Below are 18,497 nucleotides of genomic sequence, written 5' to 3'. Positions count from 1 at the left end.
TGTCAAATTGTCCACACTGCCAGAAACATCAGTGGGCCCTGCAGAAGGTCTTTTTTCTAGGTACCCCTACTAGTACTTAGCTTTCAATTCAGGAGGGCTGAGGGAGGAGTGCCTAGCAGGAAACCATTTCTGTAAACAAAATCTTCTTTCCTCTGCCTCACTATTGTTATTTTGGTTATGACCCAAGATAGCTGCTTCTCACTTGTTGAGCAGGAACTCTAGCATTATAGAAAAATAAAATTCCAGGCCCTCAAAAAATTAAGAGCAACAAATTTCACTGAGAAGACCAAGTTAACAAATGTCTTGTTTTCTTTGCAGAAGTTCACAAAGCAAATTCCGCAACCAGTGTAGGTTGGGAAACTCGCTTGTCCTAGCAGGAGATGAAAAAATTGGAAACTGGTCATCCCCATTTGTGATTCAGCTCACAGATGAAGTCTGTTGGTTTATTCTCTAAAACTCACTGTCAGCATAGGCCACAGTGTAGGAGCAGCATGTTGTAATAGGTAAAGCCCCAGATTGGGATTCGGAATATCTGCTTCCCTGAAGCAGCAGACAGTAAGTAGCTCACTGTAACTCCTTCCACCTCTTTGGATTTTAATTTTCTTATCTGTAAAAGGAATGGGTTGCATTAAAATGATCTCGAATTTCTTCCCTGCTATCAACTTTCCATGAATTCCTTAAGAAATACAAAAGAAAAACTGCAAGCAACCCAAATCATAAAGTCTGACCATAGTCTTTTTTGGTGGAGTTTTAAACTCCCTGGAAATATACTATGGCATGTTAACAAGTGCCTGGGCTATGCAACCAGTGCTGCAGTTGCAATCCATTCTCATCAGAGCAGGGAAGATGCCTACACTGGATAGGATGGTGGAAGGGTATGCTGGGAAATATTTTGGAAATATTTTGACAACATCTATTACAATTGAAAGTACACATGCATTTTTAACTCAGCAAAGCCCTTTTCTGGGCCATAAAAAAAGCACAAGTATTCCAGGATAGGCATAAGAATGTTCACTGCAGCATCTTTTACCATGCTCAAATCAAAAAACAAAAACAAAACCAAGGCAAATTGGAAACAAGATGAGTGCCCTTTAACAGGAAAACTGTTCAATAAAATGTATGACTTCCAAACTGTAGAATATTAGGCAGCTATTAAAAAGAGAGTAAGGCCAGGTGTGGTGGCTCACACCTGTAATCCTAGCACTTTGGGAGGCCGAGGCAGGCAGATCACTTGAGTCCAGGAGTTCGAGACCAGCCTGGGCAATATGACGAAACCCCATCTCTACCAAAATACAAAAATTAGCCAGGCGTGGTGGTGCACACCTGTAGTCCCAGCTACTTGGGAGGCTGAGGTGGGAGGATCACATGATCCAGGGAGGCAGAGGTTGCAGTGAGCTGAGATTGCACCACTGCACTCCAGCCTGGGTGATGGAGTGAGACACCCCATCTCAAAAAAAAAGAGTGAAATCTATTCCAGCAGGCTAGAAATATTTCCCCAATCTTCTGTTAATAAGAAAAGCAAGAAATGCCTAGAAGTGTAAATAACTTTTTAAGCCTATTTGGTTTAGGGAGAGGAAGGGAGGAAGGAAGGAAGAAGGAAGGAAGGGAGGAGAGAAGAAAGGTAGGAAGCACAATTTCTAATATGTTCACGATTATATGAGCCTGCAGAAAAGCATAGAAGGCCCCCAGTTGTTAATATTTATAGGAATGGCAGAATGAGCAGGTTCTATAGGTGGTGGCTAGAGATCCAGGAAAAGGGATGGAGAAAATTCTACACTTAGAGCTTTCAGTACAAGCAGATAATAAAAAAATAAGAATTACACAATAATGGAAAATAGGAGATACTTCGGCACAACAAGAACCAAGCAAGCTATGTAAACCCCAGAAAAAAATCTAGTTCTGTACCAGAAATGCAGAATTCACCCAGGTACAGCTGCTATCAGACTTCTGGAAGGAAGAGCCTGCACATAACCTTTTATGTGGTTGGATGTTGGTAAATACAGGTAACTGAAAAAAGGTCTCACTTTTAAACACACTGTAGGTGACGCCTGAACATTTTATGTTATTCAGAACCCTGGTTCCTTCCTCCTGCTTCATCTCCTGCTCATTCTGAAGCCATTTCAAAGTTTTTCTTGGCAACTCAATAAAACAATTGGAAAAAGTATAGAGTTTTGAAATTTCAGCTAAATGTTATATCATTAGTTTGGGTTAAGGTAAGAGAGATAAGAATTATCTTATCTCTGGGGTTTCACCACGTTGCCCAAGCTGGTCTCGAACTCCTGGACTCAAGTGATCCACCTACCTCAGCTTCTCAAAGGAACTATAGTATTAGTTTAAGTGGCAAAAGAAATTGGCTTTTCTTTACCTATGTTTATTTCTTACCTTCATGAAAAATCTAATGCTCTTCTAGTCACATTTATTGCTTTTTCAGGACACTGTCATATTAAATGTATAATTTTATTCATCTTCCTGATATCAAGATCTGCCTAAACCTAAGCTTCCCATGCACAAGCTGTGGATGGAGACAGAAGAGAAGGGGAAGGAAGAACATCCTAGTGCAGCTATGATCCATGACTCATGTTTTTATTACTCCAGGATACCCAGATGCTTTGATCAATTCAGTTGAACTACTAATAAGAGCTTATTCTGTGTTTGCCAAGAGGAGTGATGTTGGTTTTAGACAGAGGAAGTTTGTATTCACCCCTTATTCCTCCTTAAATCAGATGTCATTTTAAAGTATTTCTAGAGTATTCATCAACAACGTACAGCAGGAAACCAGGCTCAAACTTCACAGGAAGACTTTTGCAAACAAATAAACTGACCCACTCATTCAAAATGGTTTTCACTGTGGTGAAACTGATGTTCATAAAACCAAGTGCTACAGATAAAATGGCTGTACATCCATCTTTGAGCAACATGTTTTAAAGAATAAAAGGAATTCCTAGATAAATTTCTATACATGTGCATGAGGAGACATACACAAAAATGTTCACTGCAGTGATTTGTAATAATAAAAAATGGTAACAATCTAGATGTTCATCCATATGTAAATAAAATATGACAGATTTATATGATAGAATACTACATAGTTATGATAATCAATTATATTTATATGCCTCAAAAGCCATTTTAGAGTTGTTTGCCTGTAGTCCCAGATTCTGAAGCAGCTGAGGCAAGAGAATCTCTTGAACCCAGGAGTTCAAGGTTGTAGTGTACTAAGACTATGCATGTGAATAGTCGCTGCACTCTGGCCTGGGCAGCAAAGCGAAAACGCATCTCTTAAAAAAAAAGGACAGGCACGGTGGTTCACGCCTGTAATCCCAGCACTTTGGGAGGCCGAGGCAGGCGGATTTTGAAGTCAGGAGTTCAAGACCAGCCTGGCCATCATAGTGAAACCCTATCTCTACTAAAAATACAAAAATTGGCCAGGCGTGCTGGTGGGCACCTGTAGTTCCAGCTACTTGGGAGGCTGAGGAAGGAGAATCGCTTGAACTCAGGAGGAGGAGGTTGCAGTGAGCCGAGATCACTCCACTGCACTCCAGCCTGGGCGATACAGCAAGACTCCATCTCAAAAAAAGAGTATCTTACTGGATAGGAACTCAAAAACAATGTTGAAGGAAAACTTTAGGGTTGAAAAAGGTGGTAGATACATTGTTACTTCCAGGCCAGAGCATTTAAGTACAGGCATGAGACCCTCCAGAGCTTTCCCTCTGCTATGGTGATGGGAAGCATTCCAGGTAGTGGCTGATCTGTCAGCCTAGGTCCTGAAGTGAGGACACAGCTAACCCACAATGAACATAGAGCATAAGCACAAAATAAACCTTTGTTCTTTTCAGCCATTCAGATTTGGATGTTGCTTGTTACTGCAAAAGAACCTGGCCTATTCCAACTGATAAAGTGAAGTGCTGCTGCACAACAACAAAATGTAGCAGTGGCTTAGAAGCCAGGCAGCAGGGAGTGAAGAAATGGATTCTGGAGACTGGCACAGCATTTGGTAAAATGATCATGTATGATAACTTGGAAGGCAGGTAATACACCTAAAGAATGAGCAGATCTAGTGAAAAACTTTGAAAGTCTAATGTTAGTAGCATGTATTGATTACTATTGACTGCATTTTAAAAGGTGTAATGAAAAAAGAGAGAGATGAGCTCATAATTGACTGGTTTATAGATGAAAGAAAAGGGAATAGAGTCCATTAAGTTGCACTTGTACGGCTGGAAAAAGCAGCGGCTTCTTCCCAACAGATAGAATGGCTACCACACCCACTGTTAACACTCTGAAAGGGTTAAGATGTCTCCAATAAAGATACAGTTGACATTGTGGCTTCTTGGTTAAATCTTTCAATTAGAATAGCTTAAGGGACAACATGCTAAACTTGTAGCCGTCTCAACAAAGCCATTAATAAATAAAGGCATGGAAGCACAAATACAAAGGAATAAGCAAATACAAGTATGCCTAGAAGGAATTGAGGGCTTAACTCTTGGTATATGGAAATATATTGGAATAAAATGGATGAGAAACCAATTTTCTTTTGAAAAATAATTGTACTGCCAAAGAAACTGCAATCTCACACCTAAAACAGCTGGGAAAACTGTTCAAGACCTAAAAAACCTCTGGAGCCCTCAACTCTCTAAAGTCAGGAAGCAGCTGAGAAGGCTGTTCAGGCTCCAACACAGGCATATTCTTCAGTGTTCACTTTAGATGCAATCAGAGAGTCTACTAGGAAATAAAAGATACCTCTCAAGGGGTGGAGCCAAGGGCTGAAGAGAACAATGGACTGGGAAGTCTCTTCCAGGGAGAAGAATCAGGACCCTAAAGGATGCTTCTCCACCTACAGGGCAGGGGGCCCAGAGGGATTTCAGAATTGCTTCAGCATTTTAGAATGACTCAGCACCAGTGACTGCTGGTATCTCCCATTCACCCCCTTTCTGAATGGGAGTATAGATTAAGTTTTCCAATCTTTGTTTCACCATTATATACTAATATACAATGTGGGGGGTGGGTGGTGAAGAGCAGATAACTTGCCACTTTTAGTTCAGAAGTCTCTAGATCAAGAGGAACCACATCCAGAGCTGATGAAGAAATGACTTTATATCATCCCCTGAGTAACAGCCTAAATTAGGCATCATCCAGATACTGTGCTGGCTGAGACTTTGGGGCAGTCTCCTTTGGGGAAGGAATGAATGTATTTTGCCTGTAAGAGGGAGAGTGAGACAAATATCCAGTAACCAGAAGAGCAACCTGTGTCACTAGTGCAGCTGGCCAAATATTTCTGGTCTCTTTCTTCCAGTCCCATGCGGTCAGAACGCAACTCTTGGCCATTTTATACTTGAGCTGGGCAATGTTCCTAACCTAGCTGGTAAGTTGTGAATGGAAATGGTGTACATCACTTTCAGGCAAGAATACTTGCCTAGTATGAGAATACTTGGCTAGTGTGAGATGCTTCCAGATTCTTTCTGTTACCTTAACCAGCAAAATTTAAGACAATTGTTCTATCAGCTGGGTCTCAAAGTAAAGATGAGTCAGAATGGAGCTTCCAGCCACCTTTCAATGAACTTGTGCTGTAAGAAATAAACTTTTGTTGTTTTAAGCCACAGAGATTTGAGGGTTATTTGTTACTGCAGAATAACCTTGCCTATACTGACTAATATACCCCTAAATCAAAATCTTTTGCTGTTTTTAAAACTGGAAAAATTCCCTCTCTGGCAGAACTATATATAGGAACTGTCATGATCACAGACAAACATGTGGTAGCTGAGTGTTAAAAAGGTATATAGGTCCTGTTATATTTATTTCTGTCTAAAAATTTCTTAAAATACAAACCAAGATTGTCTATCTGGTAGTAGTTAAAACTGAAATAAATCTGCATTTCAAATATTGTGGCAAAAACATTTTAAAACTTTATTGGCAGTTGATGTTTTAAACAAAGCCTATTTCTTGAAGGCTTTTTCAGAATTCTAGAATAGTCTCTGGGGGTCATTTATGCTTCCTGCAATAGCTATCAAGGGTACACAGTGAACTCCAAATAGCCTAAATGAGCAAAGACATGAGGTGAAAAAAACTGAAAAGATTTTCTATCAATCGAGGAAACAATTTTAAAAAGCTAAGGGAGTGTGGCATGAGAAAATCAATCTCCTCTTGATTTCACAGTATAAACTAAATGTAAAATCTGAGTTTCTCTATAACCAGCTGCAGAACTTTAAGAAGTGTTCCTGGTGAGGCACAAGTGTTCCTGGCGAGTGTTCCTGGTGAGATTCCCTAATGCCAATGTCTTCCTGAATGTAAATCAGGCACCGAAGGGCTCAAGATGAGCTTCTGTGGGCATGGATCTGACTCAGCAGCCAGTTGCTGCCATGGAGAGTAACAATTCTTTCAAGGTTCTACCAAGTTGGAGTTAGGTGTAATTACTGTGAATAGGGGGCAGCAGGACTGAAATTTCTTTTTCCAATATTTGTAAAGATTTGTTAAGCAAACCAACAGGGGGGAAAGATGTTTAAGGATCATGTGATTAACAGAAAAGAAGCTTTAAAGCACTTCTGTTGCGGGAAGTCAGGGACCCTGAATGGAGGGACCGGCTGAAACTGCAGCAGAAGAACATAAATTGTGAAGATTTCATGTACATTTATCACTTCCCCATTCAATACTCTTATAATTTCCTATGCGTCTTTAATCTCTTAAGCCCATCATCTTCGTAAACTGAGGATGTATATCCCCTCAGGACCCTGTGTTGATTGCGTTAACTGCACAAATTGTTTGTAAAACATGTGTGTTTGAACAGTATGAAATCTGGACATCCTAAAAAGGAACAGGATAACAGGGATTTTCAGGGAACAAGGGAGATAACCATGATGTCTAACTGCCTGCAGGGCTGGGCAGAACAGAGTCATATTTCTCTTCTTGCAGAAAGCGAATAGGAGAAATATCGCTGAATTCTTTTCCCAGCAAGGAATAACCCTGGGAAAGGAATGCATTCCCAGGGGGAGGTCTCTAAAATGGCCGCTCTGGGAGTGTCTGCCTTATGTGGTTGAAGATAAGGGATGAAATACACCCTGGTGTCCTGCAGTGCTCTCAGGCTTGCTAGGATTAGTAAATTCCAGCCTGGTGAATTCTAGTCAGACCGGTTATCTGCTCCGAACCCTGTTTCCTGTTAAGATGTTTACCAATGACAATGCATGCCCAGTGGGGCATGGAACCTCATCAGTAATTCTAATTTCACCCTGGCCTTGTGATCTTGCTCTGCGTCTCTGCCCTTGTGATCTTTTATTGCCCTTTCAAGCATGTGATCTTCGTGAATTACTCCCTGTTAGTACCCCCCTCCCCTTTTGAAATCCCTAATAAAAACTTGCTGGTTTTGTGGCTCAGGGGGCATCACAGAACCTGCCAATATGTGATGTCACTGCCGGAGGCCCAGCTATAAAATTTCTCTCTTTGTACTCTTTCTCTTTATTTCTCAGACCGGCCAACACTTAGGGAAAATAGAAAAGAACTTACGTTGAAATATTGGGGCTGGTTCCCCGATACACTTCAAAGATATTTTACACCAAATGAATATTAATTATGTTCAAGTTGCCTAAGGATGTCCACAAGTTTTAAAAAATTCCTTGTTAAAGCCAGGTGCAGTGGCTCATGCCTGTAATCCCAGCACTTTGGGAGGCTGAGATGGGTGGATCATCTGAGGTCAGGAGTTCGAGACCAACCTGACCAACATTGAGAAACCCTGTCTCTACTAAAAATACAAAATTAGCCTGGTGTGGTGGCACATGCCTGTAATCCTAGCTACACAGGAGGCTGAGGCAGGAGAATTGCTTGAACCCGGGAGGCGGAAGTTGCAATGAGCCAAGATCGTGCCATTGCACTCCAGCCTGGGCAATAAGAGCACAAACTCTGTCTCAATAAAAAAAAAAAAAAACCTTGTTAAATCCAATTGTGTAATGAATTATCTTTTCAAAAATTTCCTATCTCTGAGGACTAACCTTCCTTTCACAATGTACAAATTTGGTTGATAGTATAACAAAATTATTTGACAATATATTCACAGAAACATTTAATGTTAAGAGGTGGAAGGAACCTTAGGTCAAGTCCAACATCCTGTTTACAAATAAGAAAACCGAGACTTAGAAAGATCAAGCAATTGTCCAAGGTTAGTCACAATAGGTATCTGAGCCCATTTTCAGTTTCATGAACCAATAAATCCGCATTTTGGTAGGCTGGTCTGAGGTGAGGTGTCTGTTGCTTACAACCGAGAATGTCCCAACAGTCAGAATTTGTGTGGGCAAGTTTCTTACTTGAGCCATTTACTTGTCTTTATTTTTACTTTTGGGGGAATGGAGCCTCACTCTGCTGCCCAGGCTGGAGTGCAGTGGCACGATCTTGGCTCACTGCAACCTCAACCTCCTGTATTCAAGCAATTTTCCTGTCTCAGCCTTCTGAGTAGCTGGGATTACAGGGGTGTGTCACCACGCCTTGCTAATTTTTGTAGTTTTAGTAGAGATGGGATTTTGCCATGTCGGCCAGACTGGTCTTGAACTCCTGACCTCAAGTGATCCACCTGCCTTGGCCTCCCAAAGTGCTGGGATTACAGGCATGAGCCGCTGCGTCTGGCTAATTTACTAGTCTTTAAATGGAGGTAGATTAACCTATCACTAAAGTTCTGTCTAGTTCTCACATTCTATCATCCTAAATATACATATGCAAAGACCTCCAAAACCATACTTTTAAGCATGAAACACAGTTGAAAACCTAATAACTATTTAAGGACCTTGAAGAAAGTAGTGAATATAAAATTTAATAAAAGTGTTTCCCTAATACTGTAAAGAAACCCATAATTATCACACACAGAGCAATCGGTTGAACATTAAATACTCTATGAAAAGAAATTTGAGTCACAGGTTCTTTCAAATTAATGCGTACCAAATTTCCTTAGTTTGAATTTTAGTTATAAGGTAATTACCCAGTGTTGGCAAGGATACAAGCTCATACACTACCACTGGGAATGTAAACTGGTATAATCTTTCTATGGGTTTATTTGGAAATATATATTAAAAAGCTCCAGATTTCTATACCCTTTGATATGTTGGTTCTGTTTTACCCTAAAAGAAATTATGTGTGCATCCAAAAATTTAGCTTTAAAAAATACTTAAAATAGGCCGGACGTGGTGGCTCATGCCTGTAATCCCAGCACTTTAGGAGGCCGAGGCAGCTGGATCACAAGGTCAGAAGATCGAGACCAGCCTGGCCAACACGGTGAAACCCCGTCTCTACTAAAAATACAAAAAACATTTGCCGGGCGTGGTGGCAGGTGCCTGTAATCCCAGCTACTCAGGAAGCAGAGGCAGGAGAATGGCGTGAACCTGGGAGGCGGAGCTTGCAGTGAGCTGAGGTCACACCACTGCACTCCAGCTTGGGTGACAGAGCGAGACTCCATTCCAAAAAAACAAAAAAACAAACAAAATATTGAAGTTGTATTTATAATAAGAAAACTAATTTATTGTCCAACAACAGAGGGCTAATTAAACAAATAATCAAATAATTATTCATTAACACAAAGGATAGCACACCACCATTAAAATCACTTTGTAGGACATCATTTAATGATGTGAGACAAATGTTCATTATCTATCGTTAGATGAAAAGGGCAGGGATTAAATGGTACATTTCACGCAGTTATAATTTTGTCTAAAAATTAAATGGCTATTTGGACACACACACACAAAAAGACTAGAAACTTTAGGCCAAAATGTTAATAGCTAGATCATGGATTCGGGTGATGTTTTTTTCTTCCTCTGGCTTTTCTGACACTTTTCTTTTTTTTGAGGGGGGGCGGGGAAGGAGTCTCACTCTGTCGCCCAGGCTGGAGTGCAGTGGCGCAATCTCGGCTGACTGCAAGCTCTGCTTCCTGGGTTAACGCCATTCTCCTGCCTTAGCCTCCCGAGTAGCTGGGACTACAGGCACCCAACACCATGCCCAGCTAATTTTTTTTGTATTTTTAGTGGAGACGAGGTTTCACCGTGTTAGCCAGGATGGTCTCGATCTTCTGACCTCGTGATTCTCCCGCCTCGGCCTCCCAAAGTGCTGGGATTACAGGCATAAGCCACCGTGCCTGGCCCATTTTTTTTTTTTTATAATAAACACACTTGGACTTCATAATCAGAGCTATTTTTAAATTCTTAAAAACTTCTCTGTAATGATGCAAAAGAAAACGAAATTATTTTAACTTTGCTTCAGTGAACAGATAGCAGATCTGTGGTCTTGCCCATAGAAAATAATATGCCTTCATTCCCTAACTCAACAACAGTTCCTTCTCTTCTCATGCAACAGCCTGCCCATATCAAACCAATTATCAAAATCCACTGAACGCAAGCCATCAAGAATGAGAGTGGTAGGCCCAACTCCCAAGAGCAAAGTTGTTCGGCCTGTTAGATGCTTGATACCACGAGAGTTCCCTCAGGGTGGGAAGAGGCTGATTGACCCACCTGCACCACGGCCAGGGCAAAAACTGTATGTTAAACTTAGCAATTGAAAATACGCTGAAGAGGACACACGTACGTTTGTGGGATGGAATCGCTGTGGGAAAGTGTACTGTCACAACCTCGTGTGACAATAATCTTTCTTCCACTGGCACAGCCCCAGATTCCTACCAGCTTTCTCCTCTCACCCAGACATGGGCTGATCATATTCTAATATTCGAGAGGGAAAAAGAGAACAGCAAGAATTCCTTTCAGAACTTCCGAGGCATGTAGAAGTATTATCACCAGAGTCACATAGAGACTCAAGTCTGAATTTCATCACCTCTGCTGCTCAGGGTTAACCCATCTGTTAGGCTCAAGAGGCACAGTGGCTAGGACCTGCCATACTTTTAGGCACCCATGAAAATAGTTTAATTTATTTTAAAATCAGAAGAAAACATATGAACTTTTAGGCTAAGGAAAATATAATTTACTATATAATATTAATACATTCATCTTTACACCAACAATAATAAAATATAACTTTATTTTTTATGGAGGAAGGGGGCCCATGAAGGCAAAAGTACCTAGGCCCATAAAAGGTATCCTCTACATTTTGCTCCACACCCATCTTCAGGTTAAAACTGACATGATACCATACCACCATCCACTTTGCATTTGCAATTTGAACCTGGTCTCTGTGACTTGTTTACAATCACATTTCCATAAAGCAACTTAAATTTTACTATTTAGTGCAACTAAATTTTAAAGTCAAAGTTTTAGTTACATTTATTTTTTTTTTTATTTTATTATTTTTTTTTTATTATACTTTAGGGTTTTAGGGTACATGTGCACATGACTGGCCACATTTAACCACATGGTTTCTCAAATTTGCCTAATCATAAAAATCACCTAACGCACTTGTTAAAAATACAGACTCTCAGGACATCACCTAGAAATTCTGATTCAGTGGGATAGGAGTCACATCCCAGAAAATGTTTTCAACAAGGGGTCCCTGTAATTCTCACTAGTCAAGTTCAGAACTACTATCTAGTTGAATCAAAATGAATACTGTAAGTAGCTACACTACATTTCTTTGTTTTTTTGAGATGGGGCCTCACTCTGTTGCCCAGGCTGGAGTGTAGTGGTGTCATCACAGCTCACTGCAGCCTCAACTTCCCAGGCTCAAGTGATCCTCCCACCTCAGTGTCCTGAGTAGCTAGGACTATAAGTGTGCACCACCACTTCCGGCTAATTTTTACATTTTTTGGTAGAGATGGGGTTTAGCCATGTTGGCCAGGCAGGCCTTGAACTCCTGGGCTCAAGTGATTCTCCTCCTCAGCCTCCCAAAGTGCTGGAATTACAGGTGTGAGCCACCGCGGCCAGCTTGGACTGTTCTAAAAGTGAGAAACTGGAGTTTGTAGGAGTGGCTCTTGCTTGAAACTGAGAGCAGAACTCTGAGGCAGACAGCTGAGGGCAATGCACAGCCACCAACTGGCAGGTGTTCCCATTCCCAGACACATCTAATTGCTTGTTAATGAAATTATTTATTGGCAATTTGTAACATGAGTGCCATAGGTGGTTTTCAAATTTCAAATACAGCTTTTGAAGTACTAGGTATTATCCAGCCATGACTAGACCCCATGGCTGTGGTTTAGAAACATTCCACATATAATTAAATTCCCTAGATGGGCTCCTCTCCCCCTGACTGCCATCTTAAAAGTAAGCATGCATTCCTCCATAAAGAGGATAGCTCTAGCAACAGTACTCATGTATTTAGGTCACGCAGACAGACATTCTTTGATTTGCAACCCACGTGGCTGACCTTGACACAGACAACCATGTGAAATTAGAACAACAAATAGAAACACCAACATGAAAGCTCTGTTGCTTTTATTTTATTTTGTAGGTTAAGATAAAAAAAAAAAAAAAAGCCCTTGCAGGGGCAAAGGAAGCCATGTCATTCTGGTAGCACCATGAAGTGTATTCTTAGCTTGGATCTGGGCCAGGAGGAAGCAGGAATAAGATGAAGCTAGAGATGAGGAGATCCAAAAATGTCAAATCCATGAGGTTAATAAAATTTTTTTTTCCTTCATTCTCTTCCTTAAGTCCCTGAATAGCTCAGTGAGAGTGGTTTCTTTCCCAAGGTCCTGAAACCTCTCCATGTCACCCTTACAAGAAAATCAGAGAGAAAGATGAGCATCACTCTAGGGACCAGTGAGCTCATCTTCTCCCCTTCATGCCTACAGTCAAGCTGTGTATTTCTGCCTCAGGGGTTAAGGAGAGGAAATGGTAGGCAGATGAAATTTGTTTCCCATTCCACAGTTAAGTTCTCATGCTGTGCAGAGGAGGTGGGAGGAAAATACACTTACAGACAGCTATGGTCATCACTCCTATTTCTCACCAAGAAGCTGCCAGTTCTGCCCAATCTAGAGGCAACAGAAGATGAGTATAAGTATCAACTTTCTGTGTGGTCCTCAGTATTTTTTTTTTTTTTGAGATGGAGTCTTGCTCTGTCGCCCAGGCTGGATTGCAGCAGCGTGATCTCGGCTCACTGCAAGCTCTGCCTCCTGGGTTCATGCCTTCTCCTGCCTCAGCCTCCCGAGTAGCTGTGACTACAGGCACCCACCACCACGCCCGGCTAATATTGTGTATTTTTAGTAAAGACGGGGTTTCACCGTGTTAGCCAGGATGGTCTCAATCTCCTGACCTCGTGATCCACCCGCCTCAGCCTCCCAAAGTGCTGGGATTACAGGCGTGAGGTCCTCAGCTTTAATTATGCCACTTTCTTCATCAGAAGTAATCCCTGGACAAAAAAGAAGAGTCCATGGTTTTGACCATGCAGGTGTGCCAAGGGACATGACCACCATGCATCTGTGTGGCTGTCTCCAATGTGATCATTTCAGCAACCAGAGCTGAGCACAGCATCCACCCAGGAATGGCTCCTTCAACCTTCTAATGCCCGGCACTAAGGCTCAAGATGGTAATCTTATTACCTGCTTAAACAAATCCCCATTTAAACCACCAAGAGGTTTAGCTTTCTGTCTTGACAAGTCACCAGAGCATGCTTGCATACTCTAGGGATACTACTGACAATTTAATACCAGAGCGTGGTTAATTAAAGAGGCTTTAGGGAGAACAGCATTGCTGGGTGGCATAACAAGGCGGAACAACAGGTCTACCAGAAATGGGCCTTGTTCATTTATTTCTTAACTATGAAAGTCTGGCAAATCTTTGAAGTTCAGCTGGGGGGCAGAGGACTGAGGAAAGGTATGCCAACTGCTCACATGGCAACGCAAGCTGAAGTAAACACTTGCTTTAAATAATCTGAGACCAACTACAGTCACTCCTTCATATCTGTGGCTCCAATCACGGATTCAACCAACTGCAGACTGAAAATATTTGAAAAAAAAAAAAAAATTCCACGAAGTTCCAAAAAGCAAAACTTAAATTTGCCACGTGCTGGTGCTATAAAGAATCCATGTGAATAAAGTGACGTGTAGGCATTGTATTAGGTATTAAATCATCTAGAGATGATTTAAAGTATATGGGATGATAATGCATAGATTGCATGCAAATACTACGCCATTTTATACAGGGGACTTGGGCATCTGAGGATTTTGGTACCCATGGGGGTCCTGGAACCAATACAATGGATACTGAGGGAAAATTGTACAGGTTTATTCTTTCACTGATTGAACAGGTATTTATTTTGTTCCTAGACAGTGTGAGGCACTCTGCTAAACAGAGTCAGGATGCGGCAATGAGCCAGCCCCCTTGGCACTTAAATTCTAGTACACAAAAACTGGTCATTAATTAAGAGCAGTCTGGGAAGGAGGGAAAACTCTGCTGTGAGTGAAATCCACATTGTCCTAAAATCAGACATGACTTAATTAAAACAATCCTTTAATATTTACTAATGGTAGCTGTATGTAGGGCACCCTCCTAAGCATAGTAACTATCACAAAGTCAAGTCTGACATTCCCTAGCCATCAAAGAAACTTATAATTTCACTAGATATGAGACTAAAACTTACACAAGGTTTAAAACAATAAGACATTAGTGTTGGAGGATATAAGAGCTCTGGCCCACAACAGGCAACTGAAAAGATGCTCAACATCATTGGCTATTAGGGAAATGCACATCAAAACCCCAATGAGATACGACTTAAAACCCACTAAGATGGTTATAAGTTTTAAAAAATTGAAAACAAGTATTATGAGGAAGTGGAGAAATAGGAAACCTCACACCACTAGTGGAAATGCTAAATAGTACAGTCACTCTGGAAAACTGGCAGTTCTGCAAGAGGTTAAACAAAGAGTTACTATATGATCTAGCAATTCTAGTACTAGGTGTATATACCCAAGAGAAGGGAAAACTCATGTCCACACAAAAACCTTACATGAATGTTTATAGCTGCATTATTCACAATAGCCAAAAAGTAGAAACAACCCAAATGTTAATCAACTGATGAACATGGATAAATAATGTGATAAATCCACCCAATAAAATATTATCTAGCAACAAAAAGGGACAAAATACTGATACATACTACAACATGGATGAATCCTGAAAACACTATGCTAAGTAAAGCCACCAATCAGAAAAGATCACATATGATTTCACTCATTTGAAATGTCCAGAATAAGCAAAACTCTAGAGACAGAAAATAGATTAGTTGCCTAGGGTTGGGGATTGTGGGGGAAAAAGAGGAGTGACTGCTAATAATTTTCTGGGAGGGGATAAAATATTCTTTTTTTTTTTTTTTTTTTTGAGACGGAGTCTTGCTCTTTCGCCCAGGCTGGAGTGCAGTGGCGCAATCTCGGCTCACTGCAAGCTCCGCGTCCCGGGTTCACGCCATTCTCCTGCCTCAGCCTCTCCGAGTAGCTGGGACTACAGGTGCCCGCCACCACGCCCGGCTAATTTTTTGTATTTTTTAGTAGAGACGGGGTTTCACCATGGTCTCGATCTCCTGACCTTGTGATCTGCCCGCCTCGGCCTCCCAAAGTGCTGGGATTACAAGCGTGAGCCACCGCGCCCGGCCGGGGATAAAATATTCTAAAGTTAATTGTGATAGTTGTACAACTCTATGAAGACACTAAAAACCATAGAATTGCATACTCTAAATGGATGAAATATATGGTGTATGTGAATTATATCTTAATTTTCTCATTTCAAGATACATTTTTTTTTTTTGAGACGGAGTCTCGCTCTGTCGCCCAGGCTGGAGTGCAGTGGTGCAGTCTCGGCTCACTGCAAGCTCCGCCTCCCGGGTTCACGCCATTCTCCTGCCTCAGCCTCTCCGAGTAGCTGGGACTACAGGCGCCCACCACCACGCCCGGCTAATTTTTTGTATTTTTAGTAGAGACGGGGTTTCACTGTGGTCTCGATCTCCTGACCTCGTGATCCGCCCGCCTCGGCCTCCCAAAGTGCTGGGATTACAAGCGTGAGCCACCGCGCCCGGCTCAAGATACATTTTTAAAACATAAATGCCAATTATACCAGTTCTTAAAGATAATCTTTCTAAAATGCACAACCCACTTCTCCATATTCTTAAACAAAACAGACTGAATGAAATTTGAGGTCTTCTTGATGATTCACAGTCAAATGAGAATCAATTATTGTGCTCACTGTACATTGATGTCCTCAGGAATCATGTAAACTTGCGCTTCCCAGGCTGCTATGGTTTGAATCTTCTTTTGTCTCTATTATAGCTTTCTATGTCTTGCTTTTGGGCTAAAGCTGTTAATTTCTCACTGCTGTCAGTGTTACTGCAATATATCTATCCAGAACCTGCTGTGTCTGGATGCAGAGAAACTAGGAAAGCAAGTCTGTTAAAACTGCATGTACAGTTATTATTTGTCAATTTAAAAAATAAAATTAAAAAAGAAGAGTACATAGATTCTGAGGGAGATCACAGGAAGTACTCTCAAATGTAAGATGCATGAGCACCTCTGACTTTATCTACTTGCCAACACTGATTTTGATTGCTCAGAAGTGTTTGCTTCCTTCCAGTGCTCAGCTGCCTTCGGGGTTATCACTGGCATCCCCTGAGGTTATAGGCATTGTAGTTAGAAGTGACAGGCATTGTAGTTACAAGTGAATTTGTTTTTACTATAATAATTTTTATCAAAGGCACAGCTAGATGTAATAGCTGACTGAGAAAAGGGATTAAAACTTTATAAAATATAAATATGAACATTCAAAATATTTTATTCGCCTGGGATCATTTAGTTTGGGGGCATAGTGTTCTTCCATACCATGAAGAGTGAGATTTTTTCAAACTCTTTAGCATTGGAACTTTTAAAAGTTCCATCTTAATTCTGAATCTCAGATATGAAAGAGATAAAAGTGACGTCTTATTTGCACTGTCTCATTTTACAAATCACATCACATCTAATGTAAAGTTAATGAGAACAGTGATGCTTGTTCAACATAAAGGCTGGAAACTGTCCCTTACGGATGATAGCTGCAGTTTCACGAACTTCACCCATTTATTTCTGTACTTTATTTGGATTACACAATTTGAAGAAAAGTTTGATTCAGAGAGAGCAGCTGCAAATCATAACTGTTCTTTTGAACAGCTTCCCTTGCAAACTCAGGGATTTCTTGAATCAAAACTGATTCAGTAGTTTGAAAAGATTTACTGAAAATGTTTCAGCTTCTTGCTGAATACTAAAAATATCTAACAACTCCTCACTTTGCTTGCAACACATATAAAAATCAAACAAAAAACATCCAAACCTTTTAATTAGTGCTAAAACTCTAAGACAGCATTACCAGGACTTGACAGGTTACCCATTTACTTGTTATGTAACTGACCTAAGCCAGGGTGAGAGGGTTTGCCAAGAAAATATGTCTAAGCCTTGACTAAAATTTAATTGAGTCTGGTACACGTGTGAAGTGGTATATTAGCTTATGCAGTCTGATGTGGACAGATACATACCGGCCAAACTTTAAGACTTTAGAGCTACAAACTTGCCAATAAATAGTTTATTTATAAGAATTCAGAAGAAGTTTATTCCAATGACTGTGAAAAATGAGTTAATCCAGCAGCAGCAGCAACATTATATCAATTAACATTTAGGACATACTATGTGCCAGGCACTGTGCTAGCAGCTTTCCATGCATTATTTCAGTTCTCATAACCCAGTGAAGTTGGCACTATTATTATTCCCATTTTACAGATTACAAAATTGAGGCTCAGAGAACTCCCTCAAACATTAGGTGATCTCTAATATGCTGTTGTTTTTTTTTTTTTTTTTTTTTGAGACGGAGTCTCGCCCTGTCACCCAGGCTGGAGTGCAGTGGCACGATCTTGGTGTACTGCAAGCTCTGCCTCCCGAGTTCACACCTTTCTCCTGCCTCAGCCTCCCGAGTAGCTGGGACTACAGGCGCCCATCACCTTGCCCGGCTAATTTTTTGTATTTTTAGTAGAGACTGAGTTTCACTATATTAGTCAGGATGGTCTCGATCTCTTGACCTCGTGATCCGCCCGCCTCAGCCTTCCAAAGTGCTGGGATTACAGGCGTGAGCCACTGCGCCTGGCCTCTAATGTGCTTTTTAAATTATAGCTTTTAAATAGTTAAAAAAAATTTAAGATTTTTGAATTAAACATTTGGACCCTCTAAAAGTTACACCCAAGCTGGATAGGCTGGCGCATCCCTGTAGTCTCAACTACTGAGGAAGCTGAGGCAGGAGGTTTGCTTGAGCCCAAGAGTTGGAGATTAGCCTGGGGAACACAGCAAAACTGCATCTCTAAACATTTTTTTTTTACATGCTGTATATAGCTGTTGCACAACACATATCCATGAATGAACAAACCCAAATGCTTGTACACCATTACCTAAGACTTTCCTGTATTACAACCCAGTATAAAAGTTGATATTAATGATGTCCCTAAATTATTAGAATATGTTAAATGAGACTCCCTTGTCAAAGAAGGCAACGATGTATAAAATGAATCTGAAGCACAGTTTCATAAAGCTGACAAAAGTAAACCAGTTCCGGCAGTTTACACAGACAGAAATTCACTGATGTTTAACTAGTTTG

General features: G+C 40.9%; 1 protein-coding gene across 9 annotated transcripts in view; it reads right to left on the bottom strand.

The window, feature by feature from the left end:
* The window catches only part of PANK1 (pantothenate kinase 1), a 125,007-nt gene that overhangs the window by 32,960 nt on the left and 73,550 nt on the right, over positions 1-18,497 (bottom strand). The window contains exon 1 of one of the 9 annotated variants that reach the window (XM_055274260.2): positions 12,818-13,495. The exons of the other annotated variants lie outside the window; for them this stretch is intronic. Within the exon in view, the coding sequence (XP_055130235.1) occupies positions 12,818-12,833 (16 nt within the window). The 5' untranslated portion in view covers positions 12,834-13,495. Of the gene's footprint in view, positions 1-12,817; positions 13,496-18,497 lie in introns of those variants that run through there. 9 annotated transcript variants of the gene reach the window in all.

Source organism: Symphalangus syndactylus, chromosome 4, assembly GCF_028878055.3.
Source record: "Symphalangus syndactylus isolate Jambi chromosome 4, NHGRI_mSymSyn1-v2.1_pri, whole genome shotgun sequence".
Classification (NCBI taxonomy): domain Eukaryota; kingdom Metazoa; phylum Chordata; class Mammalia; order Primates; family Hylobatidae; genus Symphalangus; species Symphalangus syndactylus.
This window is presented reverse-complemented; position numbering and strand designations above follow the sequence as displayed.